At 39.6% G+C, this 20157-nt stretch overlaps 1 protein-coding gene across 3 annotated transcripts in view; it reads left to right on the top strand.

Annotated features, from left to right (window-relative positions):
* The window catches only part of CEP192 (centrosomal protein 192), a 135146-nt gene that overhangs the window by 78941 nt on the left and 36048 nt on the right, over positions 1–20157 (top strand). For all 3 annotated transcript variants that reach the window (XM_086682400.1, XM_086682398.1, XM_086682399.1), the window contains exons 20-31: positions 1317–2238; positions 3448–3596; positions 5188–5418; positions 9555–9680; positions 9873–10016; positions 10138–10201; positions 10830–10969; positions 11068–11160; positions 11668–11786; positions 12706–12882; positions 17880–17970; positions 18118–18294. In XM_086682400.1, the coding sequence (XP_086538526.1) occupies positions 1317–2238; positions 3448–3596; positions 5188–5418; positions 9555–9680; positions 9873–10016; positions 10138–10201; positions 10830–10969; positions 11068–11160; positions 11668–11786; positions 12706–12882; positions 17880–17970; positions 18118–18294 (2433 nt within the window). The remainder of the gene's footprint in view (positions 1–1316; positions 2239–3447; positions 3597–5187; positions 5419–9554; positions 9681–9872; positions 10017–10137; positions 10202–10829; positions 10970–11067; positions 11161–11667; positions 11787–12705; positions 12883–17879; positions 17971–18117; positions 18295–20157) is intronic.

The raw sequence follows: 20157 nt of genomic DNA, 5'->3' as shown, positions 1-20157 counted from the left end.
AGTTTTTTAATGAGCTGAATGAATATAACTATTGCTTGCAATACAGTCCTCCTCCACTAACCCATTACTAAATATATCCACTAAAGTTACTATATATATGATGTCATGTTGGACAAATCCTTGAAAGCTGTCATTTTGATGGTGCTGTTAAATGTTGGGTCTTTATGTACTTAGTATAATACAGGCTGAATTATGGAGTTAGATGGGCTCTCCTCTGCTACTTTCTGAGATAGACTGTAGCTTCCTCTTTCTTCATCTGTAAGGAGAGACAGTGATGTGAAAACAGGGCTTGGCACCAAGAAGTCACCACTGAATACATACTGGCTGTTATTTATTTTTATTGATTTGATTGGTTGATGATATCTGGCAAATAACCTGGTCTTTGTTTATTAATGTCTCTGTTTCGTGTAAGAAAAATTTCCAAACCAAGGGCCAAGAATAGTCACTGAGGGTTAAGTGCATCTTAACTTGTATGTAAATTCCAGTTGGTTGACCCTGCAGAGCTGTAGATGTCACTCCTATGGTGATGCATTATCATGAAATGAATATATGAACATTGACTGCGGCTGTTACTTCTTATTTAAGAAAACAGAACCACATAATCTTAGACATCAGAAAAGAGTGCTCATAGAAATCAGCATGGAGGCGCCTTGGAGGCGTCTGTTCAGAGTCTGACTCTTGATTTCAGCTCAGGGTGTGATCTTGCAGTTCATGGGATTGAGCCCTGTGTTGGGCTCTGCACTGACAGTGCTGAACTGAATATGCTTGGGGATTCTCTCTTCCTCTCTCTCTGCCTCTCCCCAGCTTGTGCATGCACACGCTCTCTCTCTGTCTTTCTCAATAAATAAAAAAGAGATTAGCATCTTCAAGCATAACAGCAGTATAGACAAACAATGGGGTGGGAGAGCCTGTGAGTTACATTGATTATTTCTGAACTCATGTCGATATCACTTGAAAGCTTGCTCACCCCCAACTCCTGTGTTATTAATTTACTTAGATTTTAATTGTACTTCTTATTGTAGTTCCAGGAAAACAATCCCTTAAATTTAACGAAAGTACTTGTCTCTGGTCCTTTATCTGTGTAAATTTGTCAGAGATGTAATTGGTATATATCTCTTTAGTCTCCTCATAATGATTTCTGTGAAACAACTGTACACTTTTCTAACTTTTAATCTTGCATTTCACAGCTGTAAAAAGTTGGCCTTTTTTTTTTCAGAGTTAATGTCATGTAGGTCTTTTTTATTTGAGATTATATCAGCATGATTTGAATTTGTAACGGTTTGTGGATTATTTAACATTTTATTTGTCACACACAGAGTGATGTCACCAGTGAATTGAGTACCACAATTATTCAAGCCAGTCCAGTTCCATCAGAGGAACAGGCTGTGGAAAAACTGACAGAAAAAGGTTCATTTCAAAGTAGAAGTAAAGGAGCACTATCGTATATTATCCAAAAAGACTCAGATACAGGCAATGTGGCAGAAACGACTTCTCTGAGTAGCAAACCTGAGGATGCAAAACCTTACTTTAGGTTGAGTGAAGATCTTTCCTCCAAGAGTGGAGATCTATCGGAAGCCAGTGCAGTCGGGTTGACCTCTCACCCCACTGAATTGGACCAGATGGGCCTGGCTCTACTGAGCAAGACAGGTCTTGCCCACCCAGCCATGTCAGCGATGCCACACCTCCCTGTGTCACGTCAGGCTTCTGTGAATGAAAGTGAAAGAGTATCCTCTGAAGATACGCTAACTGCCAGCAGTGCAGTAAGTGGCCAGATTCCTCATCGGATGGCCCCTGGAAACGAGGGCGCCCCTATTCCCAGCACCATGGCTCGTGGCTCTGCTCCTGAGATGCAGAACGTGCCCACTGCACTTCCTACACTCTTGACTCAACATTCTTTTACCACGGCTCCCTTTGCCCAGCACTATTTAGGAACACTGTCTTCAGCTGGAAATGTTGTTTTGCCTCAGTGCCATGCTGGCAGCGCCACTGTCTGTGGATTTTCGGGAAGCTGTCCTTATTCTGCTGTTGCAGGAGAGCATGTTCAGAACTCTGTGGCCATGGGAATTTGTCTAGGGCAAAATACCAGCTCTGGATTGATGGGTACCTCTTCCCTTTATAACCCATATTCTAATGCCTTAAATCAGAATCTTCTAAGTACGGCAAAACCTTTTCCCGTGCAGTCCGTTGGTACAAACTGTGGAATTGAACCATGGGATTCAGGAATGCCATCAGGATTTGGTAAGATGTTTTTCCTCTGTTACTGCTAATTGTCGCTTGCTGTTATTGAAAAATTGTGTTTTCTCAAACGAGGCCACAAAACTAGTTTGTTTCAGGGAGATACTGGTTGGCCTGAATTTCTCTTAAGTTTTATTCTTTGTTCTCAATTGAAAGCACAGACCATGATATATTTCTGTGCAAGGGTCTCCAACATGGCTTTAGAAAAGCATGAACACTTAATGCAGGTGAAACTCCTGATGTCTTTGTCTTCCTGTCTTTCTTGTGCTCTGCACTTGGATTTCTGTAATTGCTTCAACAAGGAACTGTCCGGTTCAGGATTGGCTCTCTGGAGGAGTGAGTCTCCTTCCACTTAAAAAATAATTTTTTTTAATGTTTATTTATTTTTGACAGAGAGGGAGTGAGTGTGAGTGGGGAGGGGCAGAGAGAGAGGGAGACACAGAATCTGAAGAAGGCTTCAGGCTCTAAACTGTCAGCACAGAGCCCCACGTGGGGCTTGAACTCACAAACCACGAGATCATGACCTGAGCCAAAGTCAGACACCCAACTGACTGAGGTACCCAGGTGCCCCTCCTTCCACTTTTTAAAGTCTTTTGGGGGATAACAGTTGTGGTGAGAGACAGTATCCTTCCACTTTTGTCTGCAGTGGCTGAACTGCTCCTGGATTCTTTTGCTAGAGATGGTGTCTCTAAGCAGAGTTGGGTGTTGCGCGTTCCCTGACATCATACACACGGCCACTGGAGTGCTGTCTTTTCTACCCCCCTGTTCTTCTCAAGGAAATTCCAAAGTTACTGCATAAGGATAGTGAAAAGATTTGGTCTTATTAAAACTGAGCAGATGTATAAATCTTGAAAGTTCGAGCCCTGTGTTGTTTCTTACTAGGTTAGGTAGTGGCTTATATTTGTGGCAGAAAAAAGGAAGAGATTACTAATAGGCAGTACATTGAAGAGTTGATTCGCTGTAAATTGTGGGTTTGATCAGTTGTACTTGTTCTTCCTGAGCTGGATACAGCAAGCAAAAATTGTTGGCCTGGGCTGAGGCTTATACAATGTCAAGGACTCCTAAAGACCCAGTGCACTTCATCCTGTAGCTCATCCTGTAGCTCTTAGGTGTAAATAGGTAGTCTTACATAAAAATTTCCATTTAACGAATTGTTCTTTTAATCAGATGTTTGATATCACTTGCATTTGACTACCCTCTATCTTTACCCAGGGAAAGTCAGAGTACCTGAGGAGTTGAAGTTTCCTCATGCTTGCTGTGTTGGCATTGCTTCCCAGACCCACCTTAGTGTACTTAACCCAACTGACCGCTGGCTACAGGTCAGCATTGGGGTTCTCACTGTTAGTGTTAATGGTGAAAAGGTAAGCTTTCTGTGTCTTTCTCCTGTCACTTAGCAATTGCATTTTGATTAATGTTAGATTTCTCCTTTCTCTAGTATTTCCTTTTATACTTGGGAGTCTGTCCTCCCCGCCCCCCCTTGTATGCCTTCACAGAATCATTGAAATGGTATGTGAAAGAATAACATTGTGTCTTTTTCTTAGCACCTCCTTTTCTTGTAGTACTGCATTGAGAAGTGAAATGTGATTGTGGTTCTCCGTTTCTATCAGTTATTTATTTATCATTATATTTCATTGTTATTTATTCATAAAACCATGTAAATATGCTTTAAGTGCTATTTAAACCACCGGAAACTTGGATTTCTGCTATTTGTTGGTTTTGTTAAATGTGATTGAATATAAGTTACTATCATTTATCAAAAAACAAGTTATTCTTGGGACCTATATCTTCATTCAATAAGTGAAATCTTTTTGACTAATTTATCTGATCATGTTTTTACATGATCTTTTGAAATATCTGGAAATACAATTTTAACATTAACTCTTAACAGCAAGGGTCTCTCACATGATCAGTTAGAGGTAGTAAAGTACAATACTCTAAATCTCCTTTCATGATTACAATGACGATGTAGACATGATTGAGCAGGAAAGGTGGGAAATGCGGTCAGCAGTTCCTATTTTGGAATGTCCTGGTTTTGCGACTGCCACTTGCAGATGAGCATGGGTGGATGAGTTTACTTTCTCTCTTACCTCCTGGTAAGATTTACCTGGCAAAATAAGATTGTGTCAAGGGGCGCCTGGGTGGCTCAGTCAGTTAAGTGTCTGACTTTGGCTCAGGTCATGATCTCATGATTCGTGGGTTCGAGCCCTGCGTTGGGCTCTGTGCTGACAGCTCAGAGCCTGGAGCCTGCTTCTGATTCTGAGTTTCGCTCTCTCTCTGCCCCTCCCATGCTCATGTGCATGCTCTCTCTCTCTCTCTCTCTCTCAAAAATAAATACACATTGAAAAAAAAAAAAAGGATTGTCTCTAGTCTCCCTCTTCCCTTTTCCTAGCCTTTCCCCTCTGATCCTGAGGTTGGATGGAAAGCATGTGATAGCAGGAAAGTGTTAAGGGTGGGAGGTAAGCTTGGAGGCCCTTTTAGGGGCATGTAGGAAGTAGTGTTGCCTCTGGATGCAGGAATAGAAAAGAATGCCCTCATGTATAGTGAAGAGGGAGGGTTTGGAATGAGTCATAATCATGGACTGAGTAGCCTGATCACGACCTTGGAAGTCAGTCTGATGTCCTTGATCACACAAAAACCAGTCCTGGGTGATGTGCAGGGCACCAGAGTGCTGCCTTTTCCAGGGGCTCTTTCATTGGAAATGAGGGTATAGATAAGCTGTGTTTGCTTTAAAACAGACTAGGGGACACACAGTCAACTTATCTTCATAAGTCTTCATAATTTTGACTAATTGTATTTTATCGATAATGGGTTATAAGGCTTAGATATTTTGAAAGGTAAATTTCTAGATTTGGTAGTTTGAGAAGAAAAGGATCTTAAACTAGTTGATTTCTGATTCTTGATTTTCAGTGTGAAACCATTTCTTAACGAACCGTGTGGCACTTTTTTTTAAAGGTGGATCTTTCAGCATATCCTTGTTTAGTTTTCAAGAATAAAGTCATCATAAGACCTCATGCCACAGAAGAGATAAAAGTACTTTTCATACCATCTGATCCTGGGATTTTCAGATGTATATTCAGTGTTGCTTGTTGGCCATTTTCAGCAGATGCTGAGACCATAGCACAAGCAGAAGCCTTGGCAAGCAGAGTCGTTCTCACAGCTGTTGCTGAGACGCCTGTGATTGAGGTAACTACTTGTAAGCAAGTCTTTGTCATGCCTGGCATTTGAATGAAGCCTGTTTAACCCTTAAGAGGTAATATTTGGGAGAAATGAATATGTGGGTAAATATGCCACAAAGTTACTTTCAAGCTACCATTAGTTCTTAATTAGCTTCTTACTTTAGTATTTAAAATTATTTCCATTGGGGCTCCTGGGTGACTCAGGTGGTTGGGTGTCCAACTTTGGTTCAGGTCATGATCACACAGTTCGTGAGTTCAAGCCCTGTGTTGGGCTCTCTGCTGTCATCATCTGCTTCAGATCCTCTGTCTCCCTCTCTCTCTGCCCCTCCCCTGCTTTCTTTCCTCTCTCTCACTCTCTCTCTCTCTCTCTCTCAAAAATAAACATTAATGGAGCATCTGGGTGGCTCAGTCGGTGAAGCGTTTGACTCTTGGTTTCGGCTCAGGTCATGAGTTCATGGCTTCGTGGGTTGTAGCCCTGCATCAGGCTCTGCACTGGCAGTGGGGAGCCTGCTTGGGATTCTATCTTCCCGTCTCTCTGGCCCTCCCCATTTGTGCTGTCTCTGTCTCTCAATACAAATAAATAACTTAAAAAAAAAAAAAAACATTAAAAAAAATTACTGGGGCACCCGGGTGGCTCAGTTGGTTAAGTGTCCAACTTCTGCTCAGATCATGATCTCACGGTTCACGAGTTTGAGTCCTGCGTCAGGCTCTGTGCTGACAGCTCAGAGCCTGGAGCCTGCTTCAGATTCTGTCTCTCCCTCTCTCTCTGTCCCTCCCCTGCTTACATTCTGTCTCTCTTTCTCAAAAATAAACATTTAAAAAAATTAAAAAAAAATAATCTCTATTGTTTTACGGAAATTCAGCTCTACTTGCTAGATGTGGGTGTTAGTTTGGGATGTTCTGAAAAGTCACCAGACATATTGGGTTGTTTGTTTTAAAAGCGACTAAGAAATGTAATGAAATCAGTGATTTTCCCTGGTGGTATGTAAACGTTGGATGTTATATATTAACCTTTTAAATACCACTTTAAGAAAGAATACAGGAAGTGGTTACGTAGGGGACATCTTGAATATATGTGTATAGGGAAAATAACTGCCTTATGTTACATGAATGAGTGTTTCAGCTTGGAATAACTTTCAGTAACCACATCACATACGGATTTAAAAAGTGTTTTGATATCAGTTTGGATGCACATGAAGACTAAGCTTCATGGATGCTGGAAGACAGCTTAGACAGTGTCTCTAGTGATGAAGAAGCCACCAGTGTTGACGATCTTGCCAGGGTTTGAGTACAGTTGTTTTCTGCCTAGAATACTTCTCCCACACACCGCATACTCTCTCACTGTTGGTGGAATGGCAGTCCCCACCTATTCCCTCATCCCTGCACGCCCACCTCCCTTTGCCCACTTTACTTTTCTGCTTAGCATTTTTAGCATTGTCATACTAAATATTTACCTGTTTATTGTCTGATCCTCTTTGCTCCCACTAGAGTGTAAGCTCTGTGGGGGCCAGGACATGTGTCTTTTGTTCACTTCCAAAATAGTGCTTGGCATATAGTAAGGGCTCAAGTAATAGTTGTTTGAACTATCAATTCAAATAGAAAGTGGAAATAGCAATATTTCTAAATATATGTGGTTTCTGAAACATTGTATTACATTCGTGTGGACCAAAACCAATGACTATAGTCAGTTAGCTATTTCATCCATATCATTAAAGATTTATGTAGTAAGTCTGGCCAAGGAAGACTTTTTGATCTTGGAGAAATTGGATTGTTACTCATTTTAAAGTACATTTATAGTTTCCAAATGTTTTGGGAATGTTCCAGCAGCCTCTCCCCATTGCATGCCCCATGTTGGAGTCAGAATATGGGTTGAGGAGGGGAAGAAGGAAAGAGATTCTGTAGTTTAGCATGAGTTCAATCTATGTTAATGTTTCTTGTGTGCTTGAAAAGAATGACTCTAATTTCTCTTAGGTGCAGAATTCTTTTACATGTCCTTTAGCTCTACTTTGTTACTGTCTTCTGTATCATTACTAACATTTCTGTGTGTTTAGTCTTTTTGCCTTTGAGAGAAGTTTTGTGGATTTGTCTGTTTCTCCTTATAATTCTATTGATTTTTGTCTTGGGTATTCTGAGCTCTGTTATGTGTGTTTAGACTCAAGATAATTTTATCTTCTAAGTGAAATTGTTCCTTGTTAAAGTTACAATTCTCTTGCATCTGCATTAGTTTGGAAGTTACACATTTCTGTTCCCTTCTTATTCAAATTGGTTACTGAAGTCTAAAATTGATCAGGAGCCCAAACAACACAAAAAGCTATAGTCATTTTATTTTTTTTAAATTTTTTTTTTCAACGTTTTTTATTTATTTTTGGGACAGAGAGAGACAGAGCATGAACGGGGGAGGGGCAGAGAGAGAGGGAGACACAGAATCGGAAACAGGCTCCAGGCTCCGAGCCATCAGCCCAGAGCCCGACGCGGGGCTCGAACTCCCAGACCGCGAGATCGTGACCTGGCTGAAGTCGGACGCTTAACCGACTGCGCCACCCAGGCGCCCCATATAGTCATTTTAATGTTGATCTTTTCCTTCCGTCATATCTTTGACTACTATTTTAATCCCAAATGGTTTTAAAACCATAACATTAAATGTTTTTTAACAGATTGCTCATGCTATTTTACTTTTTTTTTTTTTTTTTTGCTCACCATTATTTCTTGAATCTTTTTACCTTTTTCATGGACTCTATTATCTGTATTTAAAGTGTACTTATTTTATAGTTAATTTCAGATTATTTCTAGTTCTTCAGGTGCTAATTTTTCTGCTAGCTTTTGCTAGGTCTCCCTGATTACTTTCTTCATGAGGTTTCTAATTTTTTTTTTAATGTTTATATTTATTTTTGAGACAGAGAGAGACAGAGCATGAGTGGGGGAGGGCAGAGAGAGAGGGAGACACAGAATCTGAATCAGGCTCCAGGCCCTGAGCTGTCAGCACAGAGCCCGATGGAGGTCTCAAACTCATGACTCGGGAGATCATGACCTGACCCAAAGTTGGACGCTCAACCGACTGAGCCACCCAGGCGCCCCAAGGTTTTTAATTTTTTAATTGATTTAAAAAATTTTTTAAATGTGAGCTCACATCATTCAGGCCGCTCTTTGCTGTAGTAATTCCATGTGTCCTGGTTTTTCAGAGTGTCCATAGAGAGCACTTTGTACAACTGCTTGGGGCATGAAGGTTGTACTGATTTTCAGCTTGGGGCTTTCATATCTAGTGTGGCATAGACCTAGAGTTTTACTTTCTTGCAAATGATCTTCTGACACCCACCCATTGCTGGACAAGCTTCCCTGTTACCTCCTCAGACACATAAACAGGTTTTCTAGTTTCCTTTTCATAAAAGGCACTTCTTTCAATTTCTGCACTTGATGCAGGGAGCTCAGATTCCATTCTAGCCTTGCCCTGCCCACAGCAAGCTCAGGGTCATACTTTCTGTGGTTAGGAGGGTGTTGAAGCTCAACCACCTTGGAAGTAGCTTGATCCCAGACCTTCATGGGCTACCATGGAAGTCAGTTCCCATTTGCCAGTCTGTTTTTGATTTCCCATTATATTTGGCCAGGCTGAAGAAATTTATGTGTGTGTTAAATATTATCCAGCATTTTTACATGTGTGTGTGTGAGAGGTCTGTGTTAAGTTGTTCTTAGGCACACATTTTAAACTTTTGATATGCCTATTTTGGTATCATTTTAAACATTTTTAGTTTTGCCCGAAATTTGGACTAAATCTGAAAATTCAACGTATATTTTGAAGGGAATTGAGAAGTTAAAATTATAATAATAGAGTTCATAGTAACTCATTGAAGGGAGGCTTGTATCTTTTATAAAATTGTCAGTTTGTCTTAAGATCTAACAGTCTTTTCGAAGTAGCAACAGCAAACATATTACTTTATTCTGTAGTATATTTGAATACATAGACTACCTCAGAAAACGAATTTACCATTTATTTTTGTAGAAAATAGCAATTGTAAAATGGCCTGGGGATATTTAGGTAGGCTTACATTTAATGCTGACTATTTGTAACTGGAAAAAGCAGTGATATGAATGTAAGCTGTGATATTAATATATGACTTTTTATAAATTAGTCTTTTCTTTCATAATTAGGTAGAAACAGAAAAAAAAGATGTTCTTGATTTTGGTGACTTGACTTATGGAGGCTGGAAAGCTTTGCCATTAAAATTGATAAACAAGACTCATGCCACTGTGCCAATCAGACTTGTTATTAATGCTGTAAGTATTAATGTACAGTAAGAAACTTTACAGAACACATTGATTTGGAATTCTAGGTACTGCTAATATCATTCTTGGTTCATTTTTCTTATGGAAGTAAATTTTTTGGTAACGATTCGGTCAACAAATTTAACATCACATGAACATTGCACTGTTGGCTTTACTGAGACTGATTCTTCTATTTCTGAACAGAATGCCATAGCCTGGCGCTGCTTCACATTTTCCAAGGCACCCATCCATGCTTCTTTGAAAGCAGCTCCGTATGCTGACATGATTGCTCAGCTGGCAGCTCCTTCTGTGGTCAACCACATGATGCCTGCCAGTTATGACGGACAGGTAAGCTGGGTGGATTGAGGGAACTGGCTTCAAATTAAAGAGGGAGTTAAGTTTCCAAACTACTTATCTTTCATTAAGATTTGCATCTTAATGCTAAATTAAATTTTATTTTATTTTACAGGATCCAGAATTTCTGATAATTTGGGTTCTTTTCCATAGTCCAAAGAAACGGATCACTTCTTCAGGTATTCATGTTTATGTTTTTTGGGGAATTGCTCTTCTCTGTAGCAAAATAAACTACAAAGTTGAGGCATGTTTCTTCCATCAGTGAATGTGAATACTTTGAGGAATTTGTGAAATATGTTATGTTGTTTTAAAAATGGGGCAGAGAGTGTGCTGTTTTGGCTCAAATCCATGTAATTGTGGTTAACCCCAGCAAGTACCACTGAAAACCTTTTGGGATCTTTTTTGTACACTGATTTTATCACATCTACCAGTTGGATGTTTTCTTTCTTTTTCTCCTTTCTCCTCCACTAATTTCTATTCCTCTTCAAAGAGGAATTCTTCAAAAAATCATTTTGCTGGGGCTCCTGGGTGGTTCAGTTGGTTAAGCATCTGACTCTTGGTTGCAGCTTAGGTCATGATCTCATGGTTTGTGAGTTTAGGCCCCACATCGGGCTCTGCACTGACTGCTTGGGATTCTCTGTCTCTCTGTCTCTCTCTCTCTCTCTCTCTCTCAAAATAAATAAACTTAAAAAAAATCATTTTGCTTAGGATTTCTTGGGATCCCTGAGGGCATAGTGTTGGACCACATACAACATTTAGACTTAAATAACTCTCTGGTGTCTGAACTAAAAGAATGAGCTTTTGTAGAGATTTTAGGCTCGGCAGAAGAGTTCTTGGCAAGAGTCGATATAGAAGTTGATAGCCCAAACCCTACCCCAGTCATTAAAAGTATTGGTCTTCAAGCAAGAACAGGAATAGCTAGGATACATGCTCCAAAAGACTTACAGGTACCCTAAACTCTTTTCTTTGCCATGATTTTATGTTCAGGTTGATTTCATTCTAATTGTGACATTATTTAAGATGTTGGTTTTACTCCATTCTCTAGACTATGCACCTGTTTGCCAGTTTGGCTTCCTCAGCAAAGCAGCACTTACCTTTGAAAAATGCAGGGAATATTGATGTTTACTTAGATATCAAGGTAAGAATTTGTGTAAGAGCGCTATGACATAGTATTTCCTTAGTCTGTGAGACTCTGAGTATCTTCTGACATTGTGAACATGGCTGAGCTGCCCCAGAGATCAAACAGAGTGCTTAAAATCTGAGGATTATACCAGTAGGAAATAGATGATAGGACACTTTAACATCTGATGTTTTATATGTAAGAACCAAGTTCTAGATTAATTCCTGAAAAATGTGTATGTTATCCTGTGGATAGGTGGAATTGGAGGAGAGTGATCATATATGTAGACATTTCTGAGAGGTGTGGATGAGTAAGAGGGTGTTAGTGATAGGAAATAGGAATGGGAGTTTAACTTTTTTGTGGAAAGAGAAAGTGCCCTTTCCAAGAGAATAAGACAAAGTGGGATAGTGACAGACAAGGCAGAAGGGAAAAATAACCTGTCAGAGTAAATGAAAAATGAGAGTAACTGAGTAAAAGCCACATTTGCATAAGTCAGTATTTAGTTATAATTGTATAAATATTTAGATCCCAGACCAAGGAAGTCACTTTTCAGTGGATCCAGAGAATCTATTCCTTAAACCTGGAGAAGAACATGAAGTTATAGTTACATTTACTCCAAAGGATCCCAAAGCCTGTGAGGAAAGGTAATATAAAATTATTTATAATGACCAGTTTTTACTCTTCTCTGAAAATAGCCACTTATTTAGATGTGCTTCATTCCACAGTAGGACATGTTTCATCTCATCTGATAGATAGTATAGCTCTGTTTAACTTCTGTTAGCCTCAGATTTTCTTCTTTTTGTGTACTAAAACTCTCCTTTTAAACCAATTGACTAGAAATTAAGAAATGACTATTTTTAAATATATTCTGACAAAAGTAAGTAATAAAATGTCAATCTTGATGTTTCTCATTAACTTTCTCTCTCTCTCCAAGGAAAACATCACCAGTTGTTGGTAGTTTAAGATGCTTCCCCCTGCTCCCACACCCCCTCCCCCATTTCTCCAGGCTTATGACTTTTTGGCACCTAAATCATAAGTGAATATTACCTGATAGTGGTTGGAGCATCATTGTCATTAGTATTTGAATTTGCTTGGTAAACAGAGCTTAGAAGCACACACTGCTGAGACACATGTGCCCTGTCCCCTGCCTGGGTTATGGAATGCCTTAGTGTGCTCAGTCTGCTACTGTGACCTTTCAGAGAAGAGCTGGCCTGCACAAATGTGAACACTTGTGCCTGGAACAGCTGCCCCCAACTTCATTGAGTTACCTCCCCAACTTCATTGAGTTACCTCTTTCATCTGGGAAGCTTTCCTCAACTGTTCTCAAACTCCTCATAAATAGTCGGTAGTATTCCTGTGGCCCCATGAACTTCCCTTGTCCCATTGTGTAGATGGTATTGTGACAGTCTTTCCTTGTCGATATTCCTCTGGAATATAAGCTGTAAGTGTGGGAATGTCATTGTATCCTCAGCACCCAGTTCAGTCTCTTGGACAAAGGAAGCCTGTGGGAAATAGTTGCCAATAGAATTGTGGACATTCAACTTAGATGGTTTTCTTTGTTAGGATCTTGAAAATATTCGTGCAGCCATTTGGACCACAGTATGAAGTGATGTTAAAAGGTGAAGTAGTTTCTTCAGGAAATAAACCTCTAATACCCGGATCTTGCTGCTCAGATGCTCCATCAATTTTGTCCAACAAGCAGTTTCTGGCCTGGGGGGGTGTCCCTCTTGGTAGAATACAGTAAGTATGCATGTAGCAGCTCCTGAGCACAAAGATTATGCTGTCATCACCTAGCATTGTTTTCCACTCTGATAATTATGACCATGTTAATATTTTTAGAGTTGAAATAAAGTTGTCCTATGTTCCGTAATCTTCCTATTATGAATTCCAATGTTTTAATTAAAATTTTCACCTCTGGGGCACCTGGGTGGCTTGGTCAGTTGGGCATCCGACTTCGGCCTTGCGGTTTGTGGGTTTGAACCTCTTGTCGGGCTCTGTGCTAACAGCTCAGAGCCTGGAGCCTGCTTCAGATTCTGTGTCTCCTCCTCTCTCTGCTCATGCTCTGTCTGTCTGTGTCTTTCAATAATAAATAAACGTTAAAAAAAAAAGTGTTTTTTTTTAAATTTCACCTCTGCAATCAAAAAAAAAATAGGTTTCAATTTTCTTAAGCTCTTTGGTGGATTCTCTGCTGATTATCAGATTTAGGCACTTAAGAGTTTCTTTGTTCCTTCTCTGGAAAGCCCTATGGAAAGGTAGGAAGAAAAAATAATCAGAGACCTTGCATTCTGCTTCAGGAGTTTACAAAGTAGTAATATTTTTCCTTTCATAAGTGTAGCAACATAGCTAAATACTTCTAATTAATAACCTAGGCAATTATTAAAGCTCAGTGTTTCTTCTTCCATATTTTGCATTTTTGTGTTTGACCTAAATGTTTTACCCACACATTTCTATGGTACCTGAGAGATAAGAAACTTCTGGCTGAATCTGTACTATAGGTGTGAAGAATTACTTTTTAAAATTATAGTTTTGTTAGTGCAAAAAAGATCTAATTGAGCTTCCTTACTTTATAGAGTTCATACATCTGCTTAACCATCCATGTAGTCAGTCATATGTACCTTGTCTTGTTGCAAAGGCAGCTTTCAAAAAGATATAGTAAGGTAAAAACTTGAGGGCCGACTGCTGTGGGATGATGAGATATGATAATCATAAAGGTCGTGCCCGAAGGCTCACCTGCAGAAGGCTCACGCTTTGCACTCACCTTGATGTGGGTCTTATGCTTGGTTCTGACTCTAACCCCATCATCCTGAGATAAGTCACAGTGCTCAGAGGTTAAGAACAAACCAGTTACTGTGTGAGAGAGGATAGCTGTTCCTGCTGTAGACTTTAGACAGATGTTTCTTCCAGGGGTCCTTTCAAAGAGAAATCCATATAGCATGCCAAGTCTCAAAACTACTTCATAGTAAATGCTCCCATCAGGATGCTCCCTCTTTGAGGTGCTTCATTTAGGTCTGGATGTGTCACACCTGAAGACCCAGCTGAAGATGTTTTCTGGGTGCTGAGGCAGGTGGTGGCTTGAATGAGACAGCTTAGGCACCTAGAAGAATGGTGGGCTGCATGTTCTTTAGGGAGCTCTCAGTAAAGATTCTCTCAGCTAGACTTTTGAAAAGTCCTGATTGGCAGGGAGTGTGAGGTATTGTGCCCTTTTCAGTAGCTCCTGTGTTGTTGGTTATGTCATCTGGTTTTTGCAGACAGCCGAGATGGAATACACGTTGAAAGGAAGGGCGGAACAAGGGCATGTGCCTGTATGGAAGAATTATCTGGTTCTATGCAGTTGAATCTGGACAGTGTATGCCAGACTTTTCCTCAAAACATTAGTGGTCTGCTCCACTACACATACAAATAGTGATTTGAGACTTTGAAGTTCTGTGCCATGGAATGTGGTCAAAATAACATAGCTGTTCAGCTCAGCCATCAATGTCTAAGGTAAAAGGAAGATCACTTTCCAATATGCCCTAGCAATCATAGTCATTATTACAGTGCAGACTCTGGCAAGCGTCAGCTACTGAGTGTTCCTGTTGATACACTGCTTATTCTATAACTGCTCTTTCCTTTAAGACAAAGGCAGAAGAGAGCTCAGTAAGGGCCATCAGCATCCTTGTGTTGTTCCTGACAGAATTCCCTGTCTTGTGATAAAATTTGCAACAGATGATTAATAGAGTAGAGATGGCTGCTCTTAAAATCTAGCTGTTCCAGATGCCATAACATCTTGAAATCTTAGAGCTCATCTGAAACAAAATTAATGTGTGTTAAACTTTTTTTTAATCAGAAATTAGTTAAGTTGAAAATGGGGGCACTATCTTGTGCGTGCTTTTGGACTTTCAGTGGCATTTTTCCCTGGCCCTCGCCTAAGTGAAAGGCATTCAGGCCGTCCTCCTTTATTTCTTGCTTCACTTCTTCATGGAGATTCATGGAGTGCCTTCTGATCCAACAGATCTAAGTGTAAGCCCCATGCCAGTACAGGAAAGTGACCTGAAAACTGTTCTATCCCTGTTTATGGTTGGTTAGATATCTTAACTCAGCCTGGAGGAGCTCGCCACTCATGTGAGAACGACCTTAGTCTGTGGATGCTGTGACACATGATGTCTTGAAGTGGACTTGTTGAAAGCAATAGATCCATAGGTACCATGCTAATGTATGTACAGTATTTAGCGCAGCGCCTGCCTAGGGAAACGATGGACTTCTGTTTCTGTAGTCCCCTTACTTCCATTGTAGTGTCCTACATAGATGATTTTTCCCACCCCAAATATCTCCTGCTACTCCTTTATTAGGATGTTGCAGCATGGTTAATGATACAGAGGTGTATTGTCTGCTTAGAAAGAGATCGTCTTATTTTCTCTCCCTAAGAAATGTCCTAGGAGGCAGTCAGAGGCTGTGACCCAGTGGGTGCTAGGAGAGGACCCAGAAACAGAGGGCAAGGGGATGCTGGTGTTCTTTTGATGTGGTACTTGCCTGCTGCCTGCCTTTGTGGAAGAAGGTGCTTGTTGCAAAAGGGAGATTTGAAGTGAGCTCTTCTTCCAGAGGAAAGAGGAAACAATTCATATATAATTTCAGGGAGAGTGTTCTCATTGAGTCATTGATTTTGCCTCAGTTACAGATAGAAATGATACTTAATAAATTATATTTTCTAAGGGTAAAGTGGTCCAAAGTGGTATTTCATTCCAGATTGATGTTTTTTAATTTTTGAAGTTCTACATTTTTCCATATATTCATTCATTTATTCTGATTTCTCTCTCATAAGTCTGCACATGTACTTTGGCTGTTTGTTGGTTAGGATTTAGTATTTTTTTTTTTTTAATTTTTTTAACGTTTATTTATTTTTTTTTGGGACAGAGAGAGACAGAGCTTGAACGGGGGAGGGGCAGAGAGAGAGGGAGACACAGAATCGGAAACAGGCTCCAAGCTCTGAGCCATCAGCCCAGAGCCTGACGCGGGGCTCGAACTCACGGACCGCGAGATCGTGACCTGGCTGAAGTCGGCCGCTTAACCGACTGCGCCACCCAGGCGCCCCGGATTTAGTATTTTTTAATTATTATTTTGTGTGGACTGTATATAATAAAGGTGTTAACCCTTTTTACTTTGTATAGTTCTTTTTTGAAACTAGAAACTGAGCCCCCCTCCCTCTACTTGATTACTACTTGCAAATGATAGCTACATTTCCTTAAAAATAGATAAAAATAAAAGGTTTTACAGATTTTTTGTTGTTGTTGTTAGGTTTTTCCCAGTGTTCTTTGAATGCTTTCCTCAGGTCTTAGATTTAAATTTTTAAAATATAGTTATTTACTTATTTTGAGAGAGAGCGCGCATGCACGTGCATGAGCAGGGGAGGGGCAGAAAGAGAGAGAATCCCAAGCAGGCTCCACACTGTCAGCACAGAGCCTGATGGCAGAGCTTGAATTCATGAACTGTAACATCATGACCTGAACTGAAATCAGGAGTTGGCTGCTTAACTGCCTGAGCCACCCAGGCATCCCTAAAAATTGTTTTAATGTTTACTTATTTATTTTTAGAGAGATATTGAGCATGCAAGCAGTGGAGGGGCAGAGAGAAAGGGAAAGAGAGAATCCCCCGTAGTACGGGGCTCCAGCTCACGAATCATGAGATCATGACCTGAGCCGAAACCAAGGGTCAGATGCTTAACCAACTGAGCCACCCAAGCACCCCTGTAGGTCTTAGATTTTATTCTGAGGTTGAGCTCAGCAGCCTTTCCCCTTCAACCCAAGGTGGACAAGACATAGGCCACAGTTTAAATAATTTAACTGCCAATCTTCAAAATTTGAGTAAAATGGAGATGTACTCGTGTTCTCTGTTCTCCCATGAAGAGAAGATTTGTATATTTTCACAGATTAAAGGATTTTTTTTTACCACCAGCTAGCTAGTATTCTTAAGTCTATTCTACTTGCATATTGTAACTTTTTGTTTATTTTTATTTTTTTGCATATTGTAACTTTTTAAAAATATGGTTAATTCAATATAGTGTTTAAATAACTAGTTTGTGCAAATGAGGCTCTTAGAGTGAAAAATCCAAGCAATGTGCCTGAGAGTGGTATTGACTTAGAAACTTAATTTGTTATCTGGCTTTTTGTTGTTTTATAAGACAGGTAAGACTTTATATGTATATGCATATGTATATGTATATACATATACGTATATATACATATGCATACGTATATATACATACATGTATATATACATATGCATATATATATACACACACATATACACATACTATATATATATAGTATATATACTATACACACACATATACACATACTATATATATATATAGTATAAATAATGAAGTATATACTATATATATATATATGAAGTATATACTATATATACACACTATATATATGAAGTATATACTATATATATATATATATATATATATATATATATATATAGTATAAATAATGAAGTTGGCTAGGGAGCTATAATAGGAGAGCATTTAAACCAAAAACTTGCTCTGACACGGTGAGTCTTGAATGTATGTTTTCAGAAATGGAGAAATGTGTGTTTTCAGGACTGTGGAGACACCTTTGCAGGCTACTAATACAGTGGCATATGCAATCCAGTCCATCTCTAAACATTGCGGTTAGTTTTAATTGATTTTGTTTTCATGGTTGTAGCAACATCCATGGAGTAAAACCACATTTATAATGTGTTCTTGTTTCTAGGCTTCAGAAGCTAGCTTTAAGAAATAATTGTACATCTACAACCCAGCATCTGCGACTGCTCATTAGAGGACAAGACCAGGACTGCTTTCAGGTTTGTAGTGTGCATGATGCTATTTCATGTTCTTTCAAAGCACTTACATGTGCAGACCATTATGTGTGCTTCATCTTTGAAGCTTTGGTTTGGTGGTAGTTTTGTCTTCTTGCTTTTTTGTATGTAATGATTGTTTTTAAATTGTAGCTTCAGCATACTTTTGGTTCAGAAGAGCGACTGACCAGTAACTGTGAGATTAGAATGCGTCCAAAGGAAGACATTTACATCTCTGTGTTATTTGCTCCTACTCGATTATCTTGTATGTTGGCTAAACTAGAAATTAAACAACTGGGAATTCGATCACAACCAGGCATTAAGTTCACGGTAAGATGATTTTATTGCTTTTTGTCCTCCCATGGAGTTTCTGACATGTTGTAAATATTTGTTTAATATTAGTAATTATATATCCTCTGCTTTTTATAAGTCAAAATAGGGGATTGCCTCGCTTTACAAACAAGTTAGGGAGTAATTATGTACTTTGTACAAGTGTCATGTGATAAAAATAGCTTCCATAGTATTCTATAGGAAACATTCTCTTCTCACACCTTTAAGTTTCATTTCAGTTTGAGAATTTTGAAATGTACCCAGTTTTACAGGAACACATTTTTTTGGTAAATCTGGATCAAACTGTTTAAGATACTGACTTTCCAAGTAAATTGTATTCTTTCAATTCAGCAAAATACCTATTGATACCATTTACTAGATTCTGTTCCAGAGCTAGGGCTAAAGACAAGAGCTTTTATTTTATTTATTTGTTTAATTTTCAGTTAGTTTACAGTTCAATATTGATTTTAGGAGTAGAATTCAGTGATTCATCACTTACATACAACACCCAGTGCTCGTCACACCCATTTTGCCCATTTCCCACCCACCTCCCTCCATCAACCCGTAGTTTATTCTCTATCATTAAGAGTCTCTCGTGTTTTGTTTCCCTCTCTTCTGACAAGAGCTTTTATAGTTTTGTTTCTTCCCAACGTAATTTTTAAAAAGGATTTCAACTCATTTCTTTAGATTTATTTAGAGCAGTGAGAGATAAAGGTCGTAAATCATTGAAAAAAGGAGAGGACAGGGTCGTCAAATGAACCCCAAGCTCCATAAAAGTGCACACCTTAAATCTTCACAGTTTTGGCTATAATCCCACAGTTTGGGGACTAAAACTTTGGTCCATTTTCTAGAATCAGAGGGAATGTGATAAATTGCAAGATTAAAAATACCTAAACTTTTTTTTTTTTTTCAACGTTTATTTATTTTTGGGACAGAGAGAGACAGAGCATGAACGGGCGAGGGGCAGAGAGAGAGGGAGACACAGAATCGGAAACAGGCTCCAGGCTCTGAGCCATCAGCCCAGAGCCCGACGCGGGGCTCGAACTCACGGACCGCGAGATCGTGACCTGGCTGAAGTCGGACGCTTAACCGACTGCGCCGCCCAGGCGCCCCCTAAACGTTTTTTTTTAAACAATAGATATTTATGGCAAATCTAGCTTTTTTTTGATCCTGTAACTTGACATATTCTCTGTGGAGCTCTTTACTTGCCCACCACAATTTTGTGGTGGACAAAATTGTTTAAACATGTAAGTGATTGGGTGCCTGGCTGGCTCAGTCAGTAGAGCATGCAACTCCGGATCTCAGGGTTATGAGTTTTAGCCCCATGTTTTCAGGGTAGATTTTATTTAAAAAAAAAAAAAAAAAGAGAGATATAAGTGGTCATCTTTAGGAAAGAACATCCTTATATGTGAGCCCAGGACACAATGCCAAAGTACCACATATCCTGATGATCTGGCTTCAAGTTAGAATCAAATGGTTTGTGGAGAAGACTAAATGGGCTATATCTTTCAGACTATCCTGAACCTATTTCTTTCTTTTTTTTTTTTTTTTATTTTGAGAGAGTGTATGCACTTGTGCATGAGTGGGGGAGGGGCAGAATCCCAAGCAGGCTCTGCACTGCCAGTGGGGCTTGAACCCATAAACTGCAAGATCAAGAGTTGGACGCTTAACCAATGAGCCACCCAGGTGTCACCTTTTAAAAAAAAAAAAAAAAGTGTTTATTTATTTTGAGATAGATGGGTAGAAAGAGAGGGAGAGAGAATCCAAAGCAGGCTCTGTGATGCCAGAGCAGAGCCTGCCTTGGGGCTCAGACCCACAAACCATGAGGTCCTGACCTGAGCTGAAATCAAGAGGTGGACATTT

The sequence above is a fragment of the Puma concolor genome, chromosome D3 (assembly GCF_028749965.1).
Source record: "Puma concolor isolate L17-30 chromosome D3, mPumCon1.1.hap2, whole genome shotgun sequence".
In the NCBI taxonomy this organism is placed as follows: domain Eukaryota; kingdom Metazoa; phylum Chordata; class Mammalia; order Carnivora; family Felidae; genus Puma; species Puma concolor.
Note: the sequence above shows the minus strand (reverse complement) of the source record. Positions and strands in the feature narration are given on the sequence as shown.